General features: G+C 35.7%; 1 protein-coding gene across 1 annotated transcript in view; it reads right to left on the bottom strand.

Moving 5' to 3' along the window:
- Positions 1–20,195, bottom strand: part of LOC136034523 (conserved oligomeric Golgi complex subunit 5-like) — a 134,546-nt gene that overhangs the window by 39,729 nt on the left and 74,622 nt on the right. The window contains exon 6 of the mRNA XM_065715749.1: positions 16,452–16,608. Coding sequence (XP_065571821.1) covers positions 16,452–16,608 — 157 coding nt within the window. The remainder of the gene's footprint in view (positions 1–16,451; positions 16,609–20,195) is intronic.

The raw sequence follows: 20,195 nt of genomic DNA on the forward strand, positions 1-20,195 counted from the left end.
ATACTTTGTGGGGGTGTTACAAAATTACAACTTCTTAACTATTGAAGTTTTTTCTCTCTTTACAATCACGAATTTTATTATCTGAAGTAAAATTAAATTACAATGAAAATAAAGCAAAAGACTTATTTTATACAATTACTTAGAGAAGGGTTTCAAAAAATGAAACAGCCATCATAACAATCAGGGCAATATCCAAATTTTTGGTTTGGGGAAGGAGGTACAAAAAAAACTCTAAAAAGCACGAAATTTCGTTTTTAAGCGTTTTTTATTAAGTTTTTCTGAGTCGGACAAACATTTGGGGAGGGGAAGGGTTCAAACCCCCAAAGCCTCCCCCTGAATACAGCCTTAATCACCAAAGACTTGAATAAGAGTTTAATAAAGAGAGAGTTGAACAACGATGTGGAGTAAATAAATATCATTGAGCTTTGTAAAAATGATCATATCTTTAATGTTCTTAGCAAAAACTGACAGAATAATTATGTAAACAACTTGTATTGCATCGCTAGGATTTAGTGGGAAAAGAAGTCATGTTTGGTGTCTGATTTATTGGATATGGATAGAAATAAAATGTGTATTAATGTGGTATGAATAGAAAACAAATATTTCCGGGGATGGGCGAAAGTTGTTCTTATTTTGATTCCTTTGTGCTTTAAGTATCTGAGTCTTGAAACAACCAAAATGCCTACTTTCTTATTTTATCTGAATCTCTTTTTTCAGGTTTTATGGATTATCTATGAGTTCTTCAAATGTAACTATTAACAAGTATCTACATGAAGGATACAAAAAGAAATTGTTTAACAAAGATGTAGCAGGAATATTCCAAACCTCCGCACAGAAACTAATTGTGCCCCTTTCTTACAGATCACATGTCAACCAGAGGCGGACATTTTATTGTTTACCACATAAATAGGTTACAGTTTTTTCCGACCTTAGCCACACCTCATCAAAATTTGTTACTACAGAGGGACTTGAAATTCGATCCTTCTTTCTCCAGTTTGAGTCCCATAGCCACTATACTGTAGTAACTGTTGCTTTAAGAAGAACTATCATGTTTAACGTTATAATATATTCAGATGCGGCCCGTGCAGGTTATTTTTTAGTGTATCTTATTGTAAAAAAAAAAAAAATTAAACTTGATCTTATACAAAGAAATATTATATCAGCTTCAATAGTAACTTCCCCTCACTTGATCTTTATTTCAAAACACGTTTTCGAATTTTTGATTGTTAACGGCTTATAGCTGCAAGTTTCCTATATAGGGATTTCAAACCAGGCGATTGTAATAGGGTGCTGTGTGTTTCGATCTGACTCTATTTTTTAGGAATTATGGGCTTTTTATTTCTTACTATGGGACGTGATCATCTCTTACTATGTTGCTAGCTACTGCTGCAACCGGAATGACATGTCAATTTTAATGACATGGATCTATTGAAATGTCATCAATAGATAAGTTTGTTACATCATCATGCATATAATGATTTAATTTAATATCTTAATTACTGTGGGCTAGAGGTCGTCCTTTACAATAACTTTAATATAAAACCCTGATTACAAACAGAAAAAAAGTCTAACGTTTTCTCTTCTTTGGAATAGTAAGAGACAAACCACAAAGAATCAGGCAGCTAACTAAGTCTAATATATGCAATGGTTTGTTACTCTAATGATCGTGTTTTAATGTCTTCGGAGAATCAGGCAGCTAACTAAGTCCAATATATGCCACGGCTTGTTCTTTACTTGGTTTTGGCCATCTCTACAGCCATGATACCCATGAAACTTACATAATCCCATTTATGATTAACTAGACTATTCCTTTATATAACATAACTTAGAGAGGAAACTTTCAAAAGACGTTTGTTTCAAGTTATCTTGTCAATATAGTATATCAGTTAACATGGACTAGAGGTCGTTCTTTACTATAGAACTATTTCTGCAGCCAACATACCGATGAAACCTAATTAATCCCGTTTATAATTAACTATACTGATCCCTTATATAAATTTTTCCTTACTTGGTTTTAGCAATATTCAAAGAAACTTACATAATCCCCACTTATAATGAACTATATCGATCCTTTGTGTAATTTTATTATAATTGTTCTTTACTAGGTTTCAGCTATATCCGATGAAAATTACATAGTCCCCATTCATAATGAACTATTTCGATCAATTATGCATTTCAGATATTATCTTGTCGAGAGATAAGCGAGTATAAATATTGGATTCACTTATTACGTCATTTATGGTTACAACCTACGAATATGACTTGAATCATCAACCTTGTACATGAAAATGCAGGTTTTTGTAAAAATTCATTCTACTTTAAAAACTGTTTTGTTACAAAAGACACTAGAAGTAGCAACTTCCTTTCAAATGAGACATTAAACAGCTCTCTATAATGATCCAGTGCCCTGCTAGCTGAGGAAAAAGAACTGTTTTGTTACAAAAGACACTAGATGTAGCAACTTCCTTTCAAATGAGACATTAAACAGCTTTCTATAATGATCCAGTGCCCTGCTAGCTGAGGAGAAAGAACGAACAAAAATGCTGCTATGCATAATATTGTAGTTAAAGCAACTTTTCTTATTTTTCAAGCCAGTCGATTGTGAGGTTGTCATCCCAAAGGCATAGTTTTGGACCTTTCAACTATGCTGAATGCCAAAATTTTGATCGGATGTCATTGAGGGAAGAAAGGGGTGGCATGGCGATAATGGCCCTCCAGTCTTATTAATCCCTTGAACAAAAAACGATTCCAAAATTCGTATCACTGTTGATCAAAGGGGGCACCTAAAAAGGGCAAGGAGGAGAAGAAATGGTCTCCAAGTTCTCTTCAACATTTCTTCAATATACGTTAAAAGTTTCAAGTAACACCCTCAGCCGTTCTTTAGACACTGCTGATATTCCCTTTTGCACAACCATCAAGCAAATAGTGTGTCTAGATTGTGTTCGTCATCCCCTTTAACATTTACTTAAAGTTTCATCTTAATACCCGTAGCCTTTTCAAATACGCCTAGAATGAACACCCGCCCCTCTTCTTCCTAATTATAAATCCTACAATATAAAAAAGGGAAAATTGAATAATTTATCATTCTTGCTCTTGGGGCGGTGGGGAGGGGAGGGGAGAGAATTCAAATTGCTTCCCTGGAGGCATATTTACTAGACCTTTTGACTGTTTTAAACTACATAATTTTTTCCACAAAGTATGATCCGTGATGGGGGAAGAGAGATCCAAAACGTAAGTCTTTTCTTATAGGAAATTGTCCGTAGTGGTATAGCGACAATTTACCCCCCCCCCTTAACTCTAACTAGCATTACCGTTTGTTTTAATCTTAGAGGAATTAATTTAGAGAATATATGGGAGGAGGATGATCAAAGAGTGAATTCATGCTTCACACACCCTATATTAAAAGCTTCTTTCTTCCTAAAAAAAATTAAAAATCCATCGTAGATGGTATTAATTGCTGATTCCACTGCATATTCTTACTAATTCCAATTGCTCTCTGAGAAAAAAGCAGGAAAAAAAGGAAAGCATGGTTCCTTTTCATTCGAAAATTCGTTCACGATTCGTGAGTAAGTCAGTCTTCTAGTAGAAAGGTCACTTGAATTTCGCTTGTTGTATTCGTAACAAGAGCAGCACTTTAGGACAAATCGTCACTCCCTCTCCCTCAACCCCGAGCTCTATCTGATGTTACAGTTTATTTTGATTTTAATGAAATCAAATTCGAGGACTGATGGGAGGAGGATGGTCAAGAAATGGATTCCTAGTTAACCTACTTGTATTAAAAATTCCTCTCTCTCTACCATCTTTAAAAAATCCATCACAAATGATGTCAATTTCCGATTTCACTGCAGATCCACATTAACTTATTTTTTCTCAGGAAAAGACAGTTCTATGGAATTTAATAGGAACTTCAATAGCGAGATGAACACAAATAAAGTTTTCTTTTTTATTCAGGAACTTATTTGAGATTTGCGCATTTGTCAATTCTCATGTAGTGTCTAGCTCACAGCGTGCGGTTTGCATATGCCGTTAAATGGGCTCGCCTAATACCCAACATTTGAAAAAACTCGAACATAAAAATCTCTCGTCAGGAACCTCCTTTCAAGATATTTTTTTTACACTATTTCATGCCCTTTAAATTTACAAGTATACTCACAGAAATCTTCAACACATAATACCACCCGTTGAGTTAGGACAAAGCAATCAAACCAGTTGACTCATTGATTATGCAGTATCAATGTCATAAAGAAAAATTTCCCACTCAGGTTTATTAACTGTCCAATGTCAATTACGACTTTTTCAGCGTTCACTCAATGAAAGTTAGTTCGCAACCTAAATCCCGAAATTCTCTAGACACCAATGCATCCACAAAGCTATCACATTGTATTGTATTTGTATATTCAAAGTATGAATGATAGAAAATATAAATACGAAAATGAAATTCTCCAACCTTCTATCCAACTGAATAACTTGCAATAAACCCTTGCGACAGCTGGGATCGAACCTAAGTTCCGAAACTCTCTAGACACGGATGCATCCAGAAAGCTGTCACAAGGTATCAAATTTGTATATTCAAAGTATAGATGATAGAAAATAATCCAAAAACTAATACAACCTAAATCCCAAAATTCTCTAGACACCAATGCATCCACAATGCTATCACATTGTATTGTATTTGTATATTCAAAGAACGAATGATAGAAAATATAAATACGAAAATGAAATTATGGAATAAAACAGATAAAACACAATATGAAATGGAAGAGCTATTCCTAAAATGCCATACCGTAATAGACAAAGCTGCATCTATTAAGTCAAGGTTTGCAGGTTCATTCCCACGTGTAGCAAGAATTCATTTATTTTATTACTTACATACTTTGAAAAAAATGTGCAACCAACAAACAACTATCCATCCTTCCTTGCGACAGCTGGGACCGAACCTAAGTCCCAAAACTCTCTAAACACAGATGCATCCAGAAAGCTGTCACAAGATATTAAATTTGTATATTCAAAGTATAGGTGATAGAAAATATGAGGGAAAATGACATATTTCAGATAAGTAAATGTCACTCAAATGCTATGTTGCTCTTTACTTCCACATTTAAAATAACAAAATTGGTGTAGGCCTAGAGTTGGGGCAATTGAGAAGGAACCTTATTAAGAAAACTATTATAATTCAGAATATGTAAAGAGATTGTAGTTAATAAATTTTGAAGGTGTTTTCACGGTATTTTAACCTTCTACCCCTTATGTTCAAGTACATGGCCCAAATTGTAGATTTCCCAAGCATTTTGCCATGCTTAAATCGTGTTTCAACCTGTTTACCTATAAATTGAATCAATGCTGACGAAATCAAGACAAGAAAAACTCATCAAAAATATGTAACTTCCGCTGTAAAAAAAAAGAAGAAAAAATTCGCCCCCTGGACCTATTTCATGACCTATTCATAAAAGAAAACCACAATTTCTTAAAATTTTTCTCTTGACCTTTCCGAATTATGAAGCCATTAGCAATCTGTAGATTCCGGTAGACAAATAAATCTTCAAATGAAGGCTACACCTTAATCAGCTGTTTGGGGCTATATATTTTTAGTTTACATTTGCCTTTGCTGCTTTTCTTTTAATTTCGCACCCACTATTGTGAAAAACTGCCTGACAGCTAGTAGAATTTTTTAACTAATTACATAAAAAAAAAGTTTTTTTAACTAAAAGTAAGGAGCGACATTAAAACTTAAAACGAACAGAAATTACTCCGTATATGAAATGGGGTGTCCCCTCCGCAGTCCCTCGCTCTTTACGCTAAAGCTTTTAATTGTTTTAAAAAGCAGAATTGTGGCAAAGAGTCAAACTTTAGCGTAAAGAGCGAGGGATTGCGGAGGGGACAACCCATTTCATATACGGAGTAATTTCTGTTCGTTTTAAGTTTTAATGTCGCTCCTTACTTTCAGTTAAAAAAACTTGTTTTTTTATGTAATTTCTGAACGTTTTTAATTAATGCATGTTTGATTTTGGCTCTCCACACATAAAGTATTAAAATGAAATTTGCAATTTAATTCCTTTTTTGGCTAAATGGCTTTCTCTTAGTTTTGATCAGAAGATTTTGAGAAATAAGGGATGGGGAAGAAGGCCTCTTTGCCATGCAATTTTTCGGTTACATAAAAAGGCAACTGTAAATTTTAATTTTTAACGGATTTTTTTATTAGTAAAAAATATACGTAACTTAAGAATTAACTTACGTAACAAACTTTTATATTCTTTAATTTTTATTATGTATATGAGGGGGTTTGTACCCTCGTTAATACCTCGTTCTTTACACTAAATCGTAAGTTTTGTCCCAATTCATTAAGAATGACCCCTGAATCAGAAAGGCCGTAGAATAAATAGTTGAAATTACTAAAAATACTATACCATAAAGAGCGAGGTTTTTATCTCCTCCTAAATACCTCGCTCTTTATGCTAAAGTATTTTTAGAGCCCCTCATATGCGTAATAATCTCTGTTCGTTTTGAGTTTCAATGCTACTCTTTATTTTCAATTGAAAAAACCTTTCCATGTTTATTTTTTCATTGTTTTTTTTTATAGTAATTTTAGAAAATCCTGCGCCCTTTTCATTGAATTTCTGTTCCCCCATGACATAATTCTCCAAGGAAAGATCCACCCACATAGCCCCCTCCCCTCAACACCACCCCCAAAACAAAAAAAAAACCTGAAAACGACTGTACACTTCCCAATAATCATTATTATATGTAAACACTGGTCGAAGTTTGTAACTTGCAGCCCCTCCCTCAGGGACTGTGGGGGAGTAAGTCATTCCCAAAGACATAGTTATTATGGTTTTTGAGTATGCGGAACAAAATGGCTATCTCAAAATTTTGATCTGTAGACTTTGAGGAAAAAATGAGCGTGGGAGGGGGCCTTGCTGCCCTCCAATTTTTTGGTCACTTAAAAAGGACACTAGAACTTCATTCCGTTAGAACGAGCCCTCTTGCGACATTCTAGGACCACTTGGTCGATACGATGACCCCTGGGGAAAAAAAACAAACAAATAAACACGCACCTGTGATTTGTCTTCTGGCAAAAAATACGAAATTCCACATTTTTGTAGATAGGAGCTTGAAAATTTTGCTATAGGGTTCTCTGATACGCCGAATGCCATGGTGTAATTTTCGTTAACATTCTATGACTTTTAGGGGATGTTTCCCCCTATTTTCCAAAATAAGGCAAATTTTCTCAGGCTCGTAACTTTTGATGACAAAGACTAAATTAATTGAAACTTGTATATTTAGTATCAGCGTGAAAAATTCGATTTTTTTGACGTATCTTTTAGCATCAAAATTCCGCTTTTTAGAGTTTCGTTTACTATTGAGCCGGGTCGCTCCTTACTACAGTTCGTTACCACGAACTGTTTGAAAATTGATTTTATGATTTTTCCAAACTTATTATGATGTATATGGTTGAGCTGAATCAATTTTAATAACAGATTTCACTTCCGCTGTTCTTTTTAGGCCTTCTTTAAGAGTTAAATGAAAAAAACTAGTTTTTTTAACTGAAAGTAAGAAGCAACATTAATACTTAAAACGAACAGAAATTGCTTTGTATACGAAAGAGGATTTCCTGCTCAACGCCCCGCTTTTTACGCTAAAGTTTGACTCTTTCTCTTAACTCTACGTTTGAAACAGTAAAAAACTTTAACGAAAGCCCCTTTCATATACGGGATTGCGGAGGGGAAAACCCATTTCATATACGGAGTTATTTCTGTTCGTTTTAAGTTTTAACGTCGCTCCGTACTTTCGGTTAAAAAAACTTGTTTTTTTTTAATTTAATTTCTGAACGTTTTTGAATTAATGCATGTTTTGATACTGCCTCTCCGCACATAAATAATTCAAACGAAATTTGCATATTAATTCATTTTGGCTAAATGACTTTCTCATAGTTTTAATCGGAGGACTTTGAGAAAAAAGAGAGGGGGAGGAGGCCTAGTTGCACTCCGATTTTTTAACTGCTTAGAAAGGCAACCAGAACTTTAATTTTTTACGAAGCTTTTCATTAGTGAAAAATATACGTAACTTACGAATTAGCTTACGTAACGAACTTCTATATTCGTATGTTTTTATCATGTATATGAGGGAGTTCACCCCCTGTCAATACCTCGCTCTTTACACTAAATCTTGAATTTTGTCCCGATTTCTTAAAAATGACCCCTGAATCACAAACGCTGTAGAAAAATCATCAAAAGGCTCGCCAGTTACTTAACGAATTTAATAAAGGACATCGGAAAGCGCTTTTGAATACTTATGCACTCTATGTCGGCTCTTGCTCTTCAATGATTTTCAAGTATCTTCATGGTGAACTGCCTCGCCGTTTCAATTCTTTCTTTCCCGATTTAGTTAATTCAAGGAGCTCTCATAATCTACACAATAAAGACGACGTACTATTACCTCAAACTAAGACTGTCAGATCAGATTTTAGTCCCCGAATGGGATGTAGTAAAGTATGGAACAGTCTTCCTGATATAGCCCGTAGCATTCGTTCGTTTGATGCCTTTAAAATCCAACTAAAAATATTTTTGGTTGATAAATATAATGGGGAATAAATTTGAGAAAAATTTATTTTTGAATTGGTTTGAATTAATATTGTTACATGTTTAATAATATGATGAAAAATGAGGGTAGGGCGACATCCCTAGATGCTAAGCTTGAGCACGTTTATTTATTTAATTTTAACTGTTGTGATTTAGTGATGGTGGGAGATGGTGTGGACTTGGATTTGAATTTCGAGGACGAAGTGGTAAGTAAAAATAACTGAAAATTATTTAATTGGATTTCTTGTTTTTTTTTTTAAGAAGAGACTCTTTTTTTTTCTTTTTTTAACCCCTATGTAACGGGCCATGGAGCCTTGTAGGGGTAGATAGTTATATTTGTCCATTTATTTTGATGTTACTCAACTGAACTGAACTGAAAATAATTGAAATTACTAAACACACTTTAGCGTAAAGAGCGAGGGAATACGAGGGGGCGAACCCCTCATATGCATAATAATTTCTATTCATTTTAAGTTTTAATGCTGCTCCGTACTTTCAGCTGAAAAAACTTTTCATATTTATTTGTTCATTGTTTATTTAAATAATGTTAGAAAGTCCTGCGCCGGCTTCATAGAAATTCTTTTCCCCCATGACAAAATCCTCCATGGAAAGATCCTCCCACGTAAACCCCCATCAACTTCTCCCCCACCCTCAAATCAAAAAAAAAATCCTCCTGAAAACGTCTGTACACTTCCCAACAGCCATTAATATATGTAAACAACAGTCAAAGTATGTAACTTGCAGCCCGTCCCACGGTGACTGTGGGTGAGTAAGTCGTCCTTCCTCATTATCGAAGCCAAGGGACGGTAAGTTTCCTATATAGGGGTTTCGGACAAGGCGGCTTTAATAGTGTATTTCTTATTTTGATCTTAAATTATTTTCAGGAGTTGTGGGCTATTGTGTTTCTTAGTATTGGAAGTGATCGTCTCTTGCTAGGTTGAAAGCTACCACTGCAACCCAAATGATACCATCATAAATTACCTACTTAAACAATTAAAGCGACGTAACCTGAGACCCTTTCATATACTAATTGTTTGACAAAATTACATACTGATGATGCTGAAGTCATTAGAACTAACGTCATCATACGGTTATTACTTTTGACGTCATTTACGGTTATAACCTACGATTATGACATCATTCATCATCTCGTATACAAAAATGCAGTCCTTTGTCAAAAACTGATTTCATTTCAGATTTTATGTTTTGTTAATTACAAGTGCTAGATAGAGCAATATTCCTTTAAAATGAGCCCTCCAAAAGCTCTTTATGATATTCCAGTGCCCCGCAGCAGCAGAGGAAACAAACAGAAAAAAGAGGACACATCACTGCTACCCATGCAATAAAAAAGTGATTTTCCTTGTTGTTAAAGCCAGAGGCCATAATTTCCTGAATAGGGCTTTCGGCCATGGCAGTTTCAATGGTATACTTTTTTATTTCGATCCAACTTGTTTTCAAAATAAATAATAATTGTTTTGGGATGATTATGGTTCGTCCATTAATAGATTGTTTCTATAGATGTTTGCTATAGAAGATTGCTTCTATAGATGTTTAGAGTCAGTTAAAAGAGAGAAAAGTTATTTTCCGACGAGCTAGTCAGCCTCTGTCAAATTTTAATCCAGTAAAAGTACAAACAATTTTCAAGTCAAGCGATTTTATCCAGGGAAATTCTCTGTTTTTTTTTTTGTGAAAGACTCTCAAGTTTTTATAGGGACAAGTGAAACAAGTATTTAGAGTAAAAATGCGTCTTCTTGATTTTATTATTTATCTAATTAATATTAGTTTCCTGTTAACATAATAATGGGTATATAAAATTGCTTATTTAAATTATAAATATTTTATTTTATGGATATTTTAGACACATACCTAAACATTAGATAAAAATGAGTATTTCAGCAGAACTAATATTTCACCAGTGCCTAAATATGAATCCTTTACACATTAAATGGGCACTTGATTTTTAATTCAAAAAATTCCATCTTTGGAAAAAAATTAATCATTATGCCCATTCGTTGATCCAACTAGAAGAAAAAGAATTACTGTGCCCATTTATTGAACAGACAAGTAGAAAAAGAAGAATTTTTCCATTTATTAACCAAAATTGAAGAAGAATAAATTATTATACACATTCATTGGCCAAACTAGGAAAAAAATGAGCATGGCCATTTATTGACCGAACTCAAAGAAAAAGTAATTTTTACACAAATTATATTGATTAAAAATAGAAGAAAAGAAATTATAGATCCATTTATTGTCCGACATGCGAAAAATAAGAAAAGCAATTTTCCCCCATTTATTAAGAAAACTAAAAGAAGAAGACATTATTATACACATATATTGACTAAACTAGAAGAAAAAGAAAATATCATACCCATTTATTTACTAAACCAGCACCACAGCGTGTCAGCTGACCTGCATAAACAAGAAGAAACGAATGCTCTTTTGTGATAGCCTTGGCAGGGAAAAAATACTTTGCCCCCCCCTCTCCTGAAATTCTGACAGTGTTTACCATTACTAGTGCAGACTATGAAACTTCTACCATGAAGCTTCTATTTATTCTAAGACAGACTGGAGGAGCAGATTGGAGAGAGAATTCCTTTCAATTCTGTATCCAATTTTCTTTGACTTTGGCTGAAGAGTCGTAGGATGGTATGGGACATAGATTGTCCCTTAATAGTTTAATGACTTGTTTTCAATATTTTTTATTGCTGTTATTGGCCCCAGTCACCTGCATGGACTTGAGCATACAAATCTTTCCCCGGATTTTTGAGCATACGAGGTGCCACAGGGCCCCTTCTAGAAAAATTATATTTCAGAGGTCAAGGTCATATCCAGGAGGGGGCCGAGATTTGAACCCACCGAAAGCTTTGTCAGACACGCAATAAAGTAGCAAAAACTCATTGAAACTAACATTTGATGGGCTTTGTAAAGATCTTTTTTGTACCTTTTTTTTAAATAACTATATGTCCCTTAATTCCTCAAGTAGCAAGTATAATGCCCCAAAATATTTGCCAATTCCATGAATTTTCATTTAGATTCATTCATTTCATGAATTTTTTTCAAAATTCAAAATTCATTTCATGAATTTTCACATATCTATATATATAAAAATAAGTTGTATGTTTGTTTGTTTGTACGCATATGACGTCATTATAATTATATAAGTAGGCGATTCAAAGAGAAATTTTAGTATAAATCCTACAATGGCAGAAGAAACAGCCGAGGAAGGTGCTCAAAGAGTTAATTTAAAGAGAAATTTTAGCATAAATCTTACAATGCCAGAAGAAACAGCCGAGGAAGCTGCTCAAAGACTTAATGCCAAAAGGCTTGCGGCTAATAGAGAAAGTAAGAAAAGAAAGCGTGCCGAGGAATCACAATAACAACGAGAAAACAGGCTCGCGGCTCAAAGAGAAATTACAAAAAAATCCTGCCGAAGAATCACTAGAACAACGTGCAAACAGGCTCGCGACTCAAAGAGAAATTACCAAAAGAAAGCGTGCCAAGGAATCACAAGAACAATGTGAAAACATGCTTGAGGCTCAAAGAGATAATGCCAAAAGAAAGCGTGCCGAGGAATCACAAGAGCAACCTGAAAATTATCGCCTGGCATTCAGGTACAACCCAGTCGATGATTACAGCTTGAGTAGATTTGTTCAAATCGGGACTATGTTTAAAATTTGTCCCTGTTGCAAGGCCTTGAAATTTAATGGTGAAACAATGGGAATGTGTTGCGCCTCAGGAAAAGTTAAACTTCCTCAACTGGCTGCACCACCAGAGCCATTGAAGACTTTGCTTACTGGAACTACGTCAGAATCTAAAGTTTTTTTATCAAACATCCGAAAACATAACTCATGTTTCCAAATGACGTCGTTTGGTGCAATCGAAAATAAAGATCAATTTATGCCTACTTTCCAAGTAAAAGGGCAAATTTATCATAGAGCAGGGTCCCTTCTACCATTCTCAGGTGAGAATAATAAATTTTTACAACTGTACTTCATCAGTGATAGCAATTCTGAATTGAATGCACGTTGCAAAATTTCTCCCGACGTTGAAAGGTCTATCGTTTCCCAATTGCAACATCTTTTCCACGAAAAGAATGATTTAGTGCGCCTGTTCAAAACAGCAATCGATGTGATGCCTACTGATACGCATAAAATTGTTATTTCCGGTGACAAAACGCCTATTGGCGAACATGTGCGTAGATACAATGCTCCAACTATCGACAAAGTGGCAATCGTTATGGTCGGTGATCAGTTTTTACCTCGAGATATTATTCTTCATAAGCGAAACGCTCAGTTGGTAAGAATTGCTGAAACTCATCGATGCTACGAAGCCCTACAATATCCTATAATTTTTTGGGATGGAGCCGACGGCTATCACTTTAATAATAAATTGATAGATCCATCCACTAACAAACAGACGGATAAGAAATGCAGTGCGATGAATATTATTCCTATAGACTAATGATTCGTCCCAATGACGAAAATTATATTTTAAATCCCATCAATTGTTTCACCAATACCTCTTTGATATGTATGCAAAGATTGAATCAGAACGTTTGCTATTTATCCGTCTGAATCAGACCAAAATACGCTCTGAACAATACATTCATTTGCGAGATGCAGTTGTAAACGACGGTAATACCACTAACGTTGGAAGATTAACGATTTTACCTTCGTCATATGCTGGCAGTCCCCGTTATATGCGTGAATATGCTGAAGATACTATTGCGTATGTTCGTCTCTATGGTCGTTCAGATTTATTTATTACATTTACATGTAATCAATCTTGGGAGGAGATACAGCAGCTTTTATTCAAGGACAATCGGCGGTTCATAGACATGACATTACGGCCCGTGTCTTCCGGCAAAAGTTGAAATGACTGATAAACTACATAGTAAAACTTAATTGTTAACTTAAAACCAATTGTTAAGGGCTTATATGATATTGTGGTAAAAAAACATGATACATGTGCCTTGCGGTGCATTGAATGAAAAATCACCATGCATGGCCAAAGGAAGGTGCAAAAAGCAATATCCTCGACTTTTAGTACCCAACGCAATTACTGGCAACGATGGTTACCCACAATATAGAAGAAGATCTACTGAAAATGGCGGTAAAACAGCAACAGTAAACAAAGGCAGGGACATGGCAGTTTTTGGCTTGCAGTTCGAACTGAGTGATATCGATGAAATCGTACAGTATCAGGCTGGAAGATACATAAGCAGTAATGAAGCTGTTTGGCGAATTCTTTCATTTCCGATACATGAACGAAGTCCACCTGTTGTTCATTTAGCGGTACATTTACAAAATGGTCAACGTGTTTGTTTTTTGGAATCCAACGTGCAACAAAGAGCCCTGAATCCACCGGATACATCGTTAATTGCTTTCTTTTCGTTATGTCAAAATGATTCTTTTGAAAAACAACAGCTGTATACTGAAGTACCTTCGTACTACACGTCGAATACTAAAAAGAAATCATTTGAACGTCGAAAACAGGGTAAGTCAGTCGACAGCCAACCTACCATCTTCAAAGATACCGCGATAGGAAGACTCTACACCATACACCCCAATCAACATGAATGCTTCTTTCTCCGCCTACTTTTGGTGAATGTACCCGGTCCAACGTCCTTTGAGTATTTGAGAACTGTAAACGGTACTATACATGACACTTACCGTAGTGCATGCCAAGCTCTGAATTTATTGGAGAATGACCAACACCGGGATAACTGCAACAATGACGCGTGCGAAACGTCAACTCCAAGTCAAATTCGTGCATTGTTTGGAATCATACTAACTTCGTGCTATTCCGCAGCTCCTAGAGAGTTATAGAAGAAACATAAATCCAAAATGGCCGAGGATATACTCCATCGAAAACGTTTAAAGACGTTAGATATGACCTTTGATTTTACATCAGAAATTTATAACTATACTTTAGTTATTATTGAAGATTTGTGCGTATGTATGGCAAACAAACCTCTTCAGAATTTGGAAACGCCTTCACCTAATCGTAACGCTGCTGTTTTAACATGTGTAGAATGGGATCGTGAACAAAGTTACAATACGAGTGATCTTTTGTCGTATGTACAAAATAATATTTTTAAGTTAACGTCTGAGCAAAAAGACATTTATAATAAGATAATGCATTGTGTAGATAACAATGTTGGAGAAATCTTCTTTTTGGATGCGCCAGGAGGTACTAGTAAAACGTTTGTGATAAAATTGATTCTGACATCAATTCGATCAAAAAATTGCATAGCGTTGGCAATTGCGTTGTCCGGGATAGCCGCAACATTGCTGCCCACGAGAAAAAATGCTCCAGTGTCCGTAATCATAGACAGACAGGGCAATAATATCAATGACGTGATAACATAGGTTCAACGGATGGAAGCAATGTTCTGAGGAGAACATAAACACATGTACAATGACAAAAGTGAGCATCCTAAGCTTCTTCCCACTCAGAGACAATGTCACTCTACCATCACCGCGGCAATTCAAAGCCAAAGTGGCCTTAAAATACCAGAAGCAAACAAAACTCGGGTATCAGAAGGTTTCACTGCGGGGCTAATAAATATTGACTCACAAGATATCGTTGACCTATGCTCTAGTGAAATTCAGCCACTTGGTCCTTTAGACATGTCCAACTAATGTGGTGTAAAGCAGCAATTTTCTCAATCAGCAAAAAATAGTTCGGAGAAAGAATGTGAAAACTATCGGCCTAGCAGTCTAACATGCTACTATACTAGAACCATGACTTAGATCTTCCTTCACAAAATCCCAGGCACCACCTCTCCTTTGGGGAAACGTCACACTGGCATTTGACTAAGATAATCTACTATCGATCAAATTTTTACCATGCACCGATGGAAGGAACAGTGAATCAAGTTCAATAGAGAGCTGTATCACTAATTCATTGGTTCGCGACAGGCTGTTGAGCTTATACGGAGAGAAAGTTTGTTGCGTGTTCGAAGACATTATAGTCCTTCTGATGAATTCTCGACAACCTCCAGTGTCCTTCAAGGATGCAAACTTTCCCCAGAGTTGTTCAAACTATTCCTGCATGACATCCTCTACCTGATACTTGCCAAGCTGGGGCAAAATTAGGTGGGACTCTAATTCACAAGCTGGCATATGTTGATGAAAGCGATCAGATAGCTGTGACCAGCCACGACCTCCAAAACAGGCAAGTTGAATATGTCAGGTGACAAATCTGTTTGATAGGCCGATTGATTCAATAAAAACGAAATGTTAATTAAATGAAGCCACAATACCTACAGCTTCCTCAATAGCAATCGACGGTGAACAAATAGAAGAAGGCGATCGATTTATTTACTTCGGCAGTCTCCTAGCTACTGATGATTATCACACTGCGGACATTAATTCTAACCAAAGTCAGAAGACACCATATATTCAGGTTCAGGCATGTCAAGAGAACCTGTTCGTCTACATAAATGCTCGCTCGAAGGAACAGTTGAAGAATATCAATCATGGAAGGACCTTTAAAGGCGGATTAACGGCTTTCACAGACTGCGTATTATCCAACTCTCAAGAACTGCACCAGACCGAGCACTGCATCTAGCACTAGTGTATGGTATTTCGAAAAGGGCCTCCCCTACACGTCCCATGAGGATTTCTGGAATTTTACCAGTAACTAAAAGGTAGAATTACACTTAATATCTTACCGGTCTAGGGAGGGGATGGGGGGTAAGCTGCTCCCTCATATGCCTCTCCGAATGGGTTGCATTAACAATTAAAAATTATTCAAGTAATCACACAGCTAGTATTTGCAAAAAAGTCTTCAAAATGTTATAAATAAAATATAATTATAAAATTAAAAAGCTATGCATAAAAAGTATACTGAAACAGAAAATTATACCTTTTTTCCTATCCTCTGCAAGCACAGAAGATAGATGCTCACCACTCACTGCAGATCTAATCCGGTTTTGCACTAAATTACAGGTTCTGTCAAGAAAACCATATACAGACGAGCTTAGAAGACCCAGCGAATCAAAGACTTGCAGAGACTCTACGCCCTAGAATCAAAAGAATATCAGGCTGCACACCAGTGAAGACTAGCTTACCTTCTATCGTAATCCAAAGTCGAAAATTGAGAGACGGGAGTGAATATAATGTAGCATACTATGAATTTAATATTGAAATTTATACATGTTGCAGAGCAATTGAAGCAACAGTGGTTGTTTCAGTCTGGGCAAGGTTTTTAGTGCTTCAAAGGGTGATCAAAGGTCGGGACGATCCTAATTAAAATATAACAAAGGTTGGGGATTGTTCTTTGTTATGAATTTTATTAAACGGATGTTTATTAGTGAGCATGATTTTTAGTTTTTTCCTTCTTCAAGGTTTTGGCAAGAGCAGTTACCACATGGATGATGATTGTAATATAACATTTGGTGAATTTGTTAAGATGTATATTTTAAGGTACTGGTTGAAAGATGTGATAAGGATTGGCTACACTATTCTTTTATATTTGTTAAGGAATTTTTGCCCATTCCTCAGATAAATTTGTATTTCTTGGGATAACTTGCTGTCACATTGTTTGGTTATTAGAAATATTTCTTTCTTTTATAGATCCTAATTCTGAAGTTCATTCCAAATACACAGCTTTCGTCAAGATAAGAATTACCCTAAATACTAATTTGCACTTGGAAGTTCATTTATTCGAAAAAGAGTGAGGGAGTGAAAAAGGGTTGTAGGCAAGAAAATACAAACACAATTAGCTAATATCTAAGATAATAATTATAATAATAATTTATTTTTAACTCACTGTACAAGTTTAAGATAGTGAAGCATGAAAGAAAAAGAAATAAAGAAAATACAAAAACAACAACTGAAAATCACTCAATGAAAAAAGCGGATAAGACCATGGTGCGCACCAAGACGGAAACACGCATCAGCACCAATATTGGTCTACAGATTCTCCAGAGAACACAAAATTTCGGTAGTTCTGTAACGGTCTACAAGGCGTCTGTTTCGAACCGATCGGGGTAGGTACAAAAGAGATTTATAATAACGAAAATAATTAACTTTCATTTGCTTAAGATCAATCTTTGTAAAAACAGGATACAATCCGGACGAAGACAAAACGACATGGTCACAAAAATAAGAATACAGCTTAGCCAGTCCGCGTCTGCTAAAACGACCACAATTTGCAACAATTTTTGCATAGCCAATTCTTAACTTATCTCTAGTATCAACTAAAAACTTCCTCCGGGTGCTAGCAAGTGAATCGCAAACAACGTCAAAAGTCAATAGATGATACCTAAAAATTTATATAATTATGCTACTGTGACTCCTCTCTGTTATACCCAGCCACTTCAACGTCTTCACTCTAGATATAACAAAACTTCCGCAATTCAAAGAGTTAACACAATCATTATTACTAAAAGATAAATATTCACACTTGGCAATATTTAAAGAAAGACCAATATCTTTGAACAATGATCCAGCCAGGCGGACATTACGCTCAAGTGCGCTCTTAGAGCGACTAATTAAAAGGAGGTCATCGGCGTATGCTAAGTAAGAAATATCACTATACCCGAAAAAACAAATTGATTGGATCTTAGTCAGAACACTTGCAATACCAGCATTAAAAATATAAGGTCAAACCAGTAAGTTCTATGTAAATTTTATAAAAGTCAAACCATTGAATTCTGTGTCTGGGTCACCACGATGTTCAATAATTCACCGCCTTCTCTAGGATAAGAAAATTTCAATTTTTTTCATATTACCGGATCCTGTTTATTTGCCTTATGAACATGGACATACCTTAGAAATCTGTCTTTAACCGATAGGGTTAGAAAGATAGGGAAAACTTATTCAAACAGAAATTTGAGCTTTTTTCGAGTAGAGTAATAGATCAGACGGAAGCAAAGTATTGTTTCCACCGTTATCTATCTTAAAACAAAATTATTGGCCTTGATAAGACCAAACTGACATGAAACAACCGAAAAAGCCAAGCAATTTAGATGTTTAGAAATTCTATAAATGTATCTAAAGTAGGAGCTTCGCAGGGGGGGGGGGACGCATTATCTAAATGTAGGAGAGCGTAATTTTGTTGTTTTGTTGATATGTCAAGAAAAATGTTAAAAAAGGTAATTTAATAAAATCTAGGAAGGGCGAGAAAAAACAGGGGAGCGGGGCCAATAAACATCCACCCTCCTCAAAATTGACGCACTTGGTATCAAGCTTCAGCAACAAACTGCCACATAATTTTAAAAAAAAATGCTCTTAGGCATTTCGATGGAGGCCATCAAGACGCAGGCTTGTCTAGGTTAGTTTTAAAAGCAGTGCTTGGGCTAGAAAGGGTGAAAAAAAAGCGTATGGGGTATTACCAAGAGTGGAAACTGGCGTTAGTGTCAAAAAAACTCTCAGTGCCATCTAACGTTTGGTGACACTTGGCTCTTTTAATCTATATATAAAAAATAAGTTGTATGTCTGTTATCTGTAACACTATGTATGTCTGTTATGTCTGTTACACTATGTCTGTTACGTCAAATTATATCTTCTATATATATAAAAATAAGTTGTATGTATTTTTGTGTTGAGGGTTTGTATATGACGTCTGAAAAATAAAGAAGAAAAAAAAACTGAAAAAAGAAAAAAAGTAAAAGAAAAAAACTAAAAAAACGTCATTATAACTATAAAAGGCTTTGTAAATGACGTTATTATAAGATGACACTACAGACCAGGACACTGGGACACAAATGACGACCGGGACACAGGGAATATCAATGACGAACGGGACACTCAAATGACAACCGGGACACCGGGACAGACGGAATATAAATGACGATCGGGACAGTCAAAGAGAAATTAAAGACTGGGATACCGGGACACAAATGACGACCGGGACACAGGGACACAACTACAACGGGGACGCCGGGGGGCACAGGGGTATATATAAATGACTACGGGGACACAGGGAATGTTCGATTAGCAATCACCATCAACAAAGCTCAAGGGCAATTGTTAGAAAAATGCGGTATAGATCTGAATACGGATTGTTTTCCCATGGACAATTATATGTTGCATGTTCAAGAGTCGGTAAACCTGACAATCTATTTATATGGACAGACAATGGGACAGTGAAGAATGTTGTATATTCGCAAGTTTTACGTAGTTAAAAACATATATTTATCCATCTATTTTGACAGGTGGGACACAGGGACACAAATACAATGGCGCGTAACTAATATGGCGCGTAACAACTTACGCGCGCGCGGGGGCTTGGGGGGGTGGTTTGGGGCGCGAAGCGCCACCCCAACAGCTAGTGTAATAATAAGATAAATTAATTTAAATTGCGTAGTTGGCAAAATTAGCGAAGTAAAAAGTGTCTTATCTCAGTTCCTGACAGAAAAACGATTAGAAAGCTTGAAAAAATCCAAAGAAAAAAAACAAACAAATAAACACACATCCGTGATTTTTCTTCTAGGAAGATAAACAAGATTTCCCCAGGCTTGTAGCTTTTGACGGGTGACATTAAACTTAATGAATTGTATATGTATGGAATTGTCGCGCATGCAATTTTTACCTTGGGTTCACGTAAGCATTTTAGTTTCTGGCACAAAAAAGGTCAAACATATCTGTTCATTCGCAAAAATGA

Source organism: Artemia franciscana, chromosome 13 (genome assembly GCF_032884065.1).
Source record: "Artemia franciscana chromosome 13, ASM3288406v1, whole genome shotgun sequence".
Taxonomy (NCBI): domain Eukaryota; kingdom Metazoa; phylum Arthropoda; class Branchiopoda; order Anostraca; family Artemiidae; genus Artemia; species Artemia franciscana.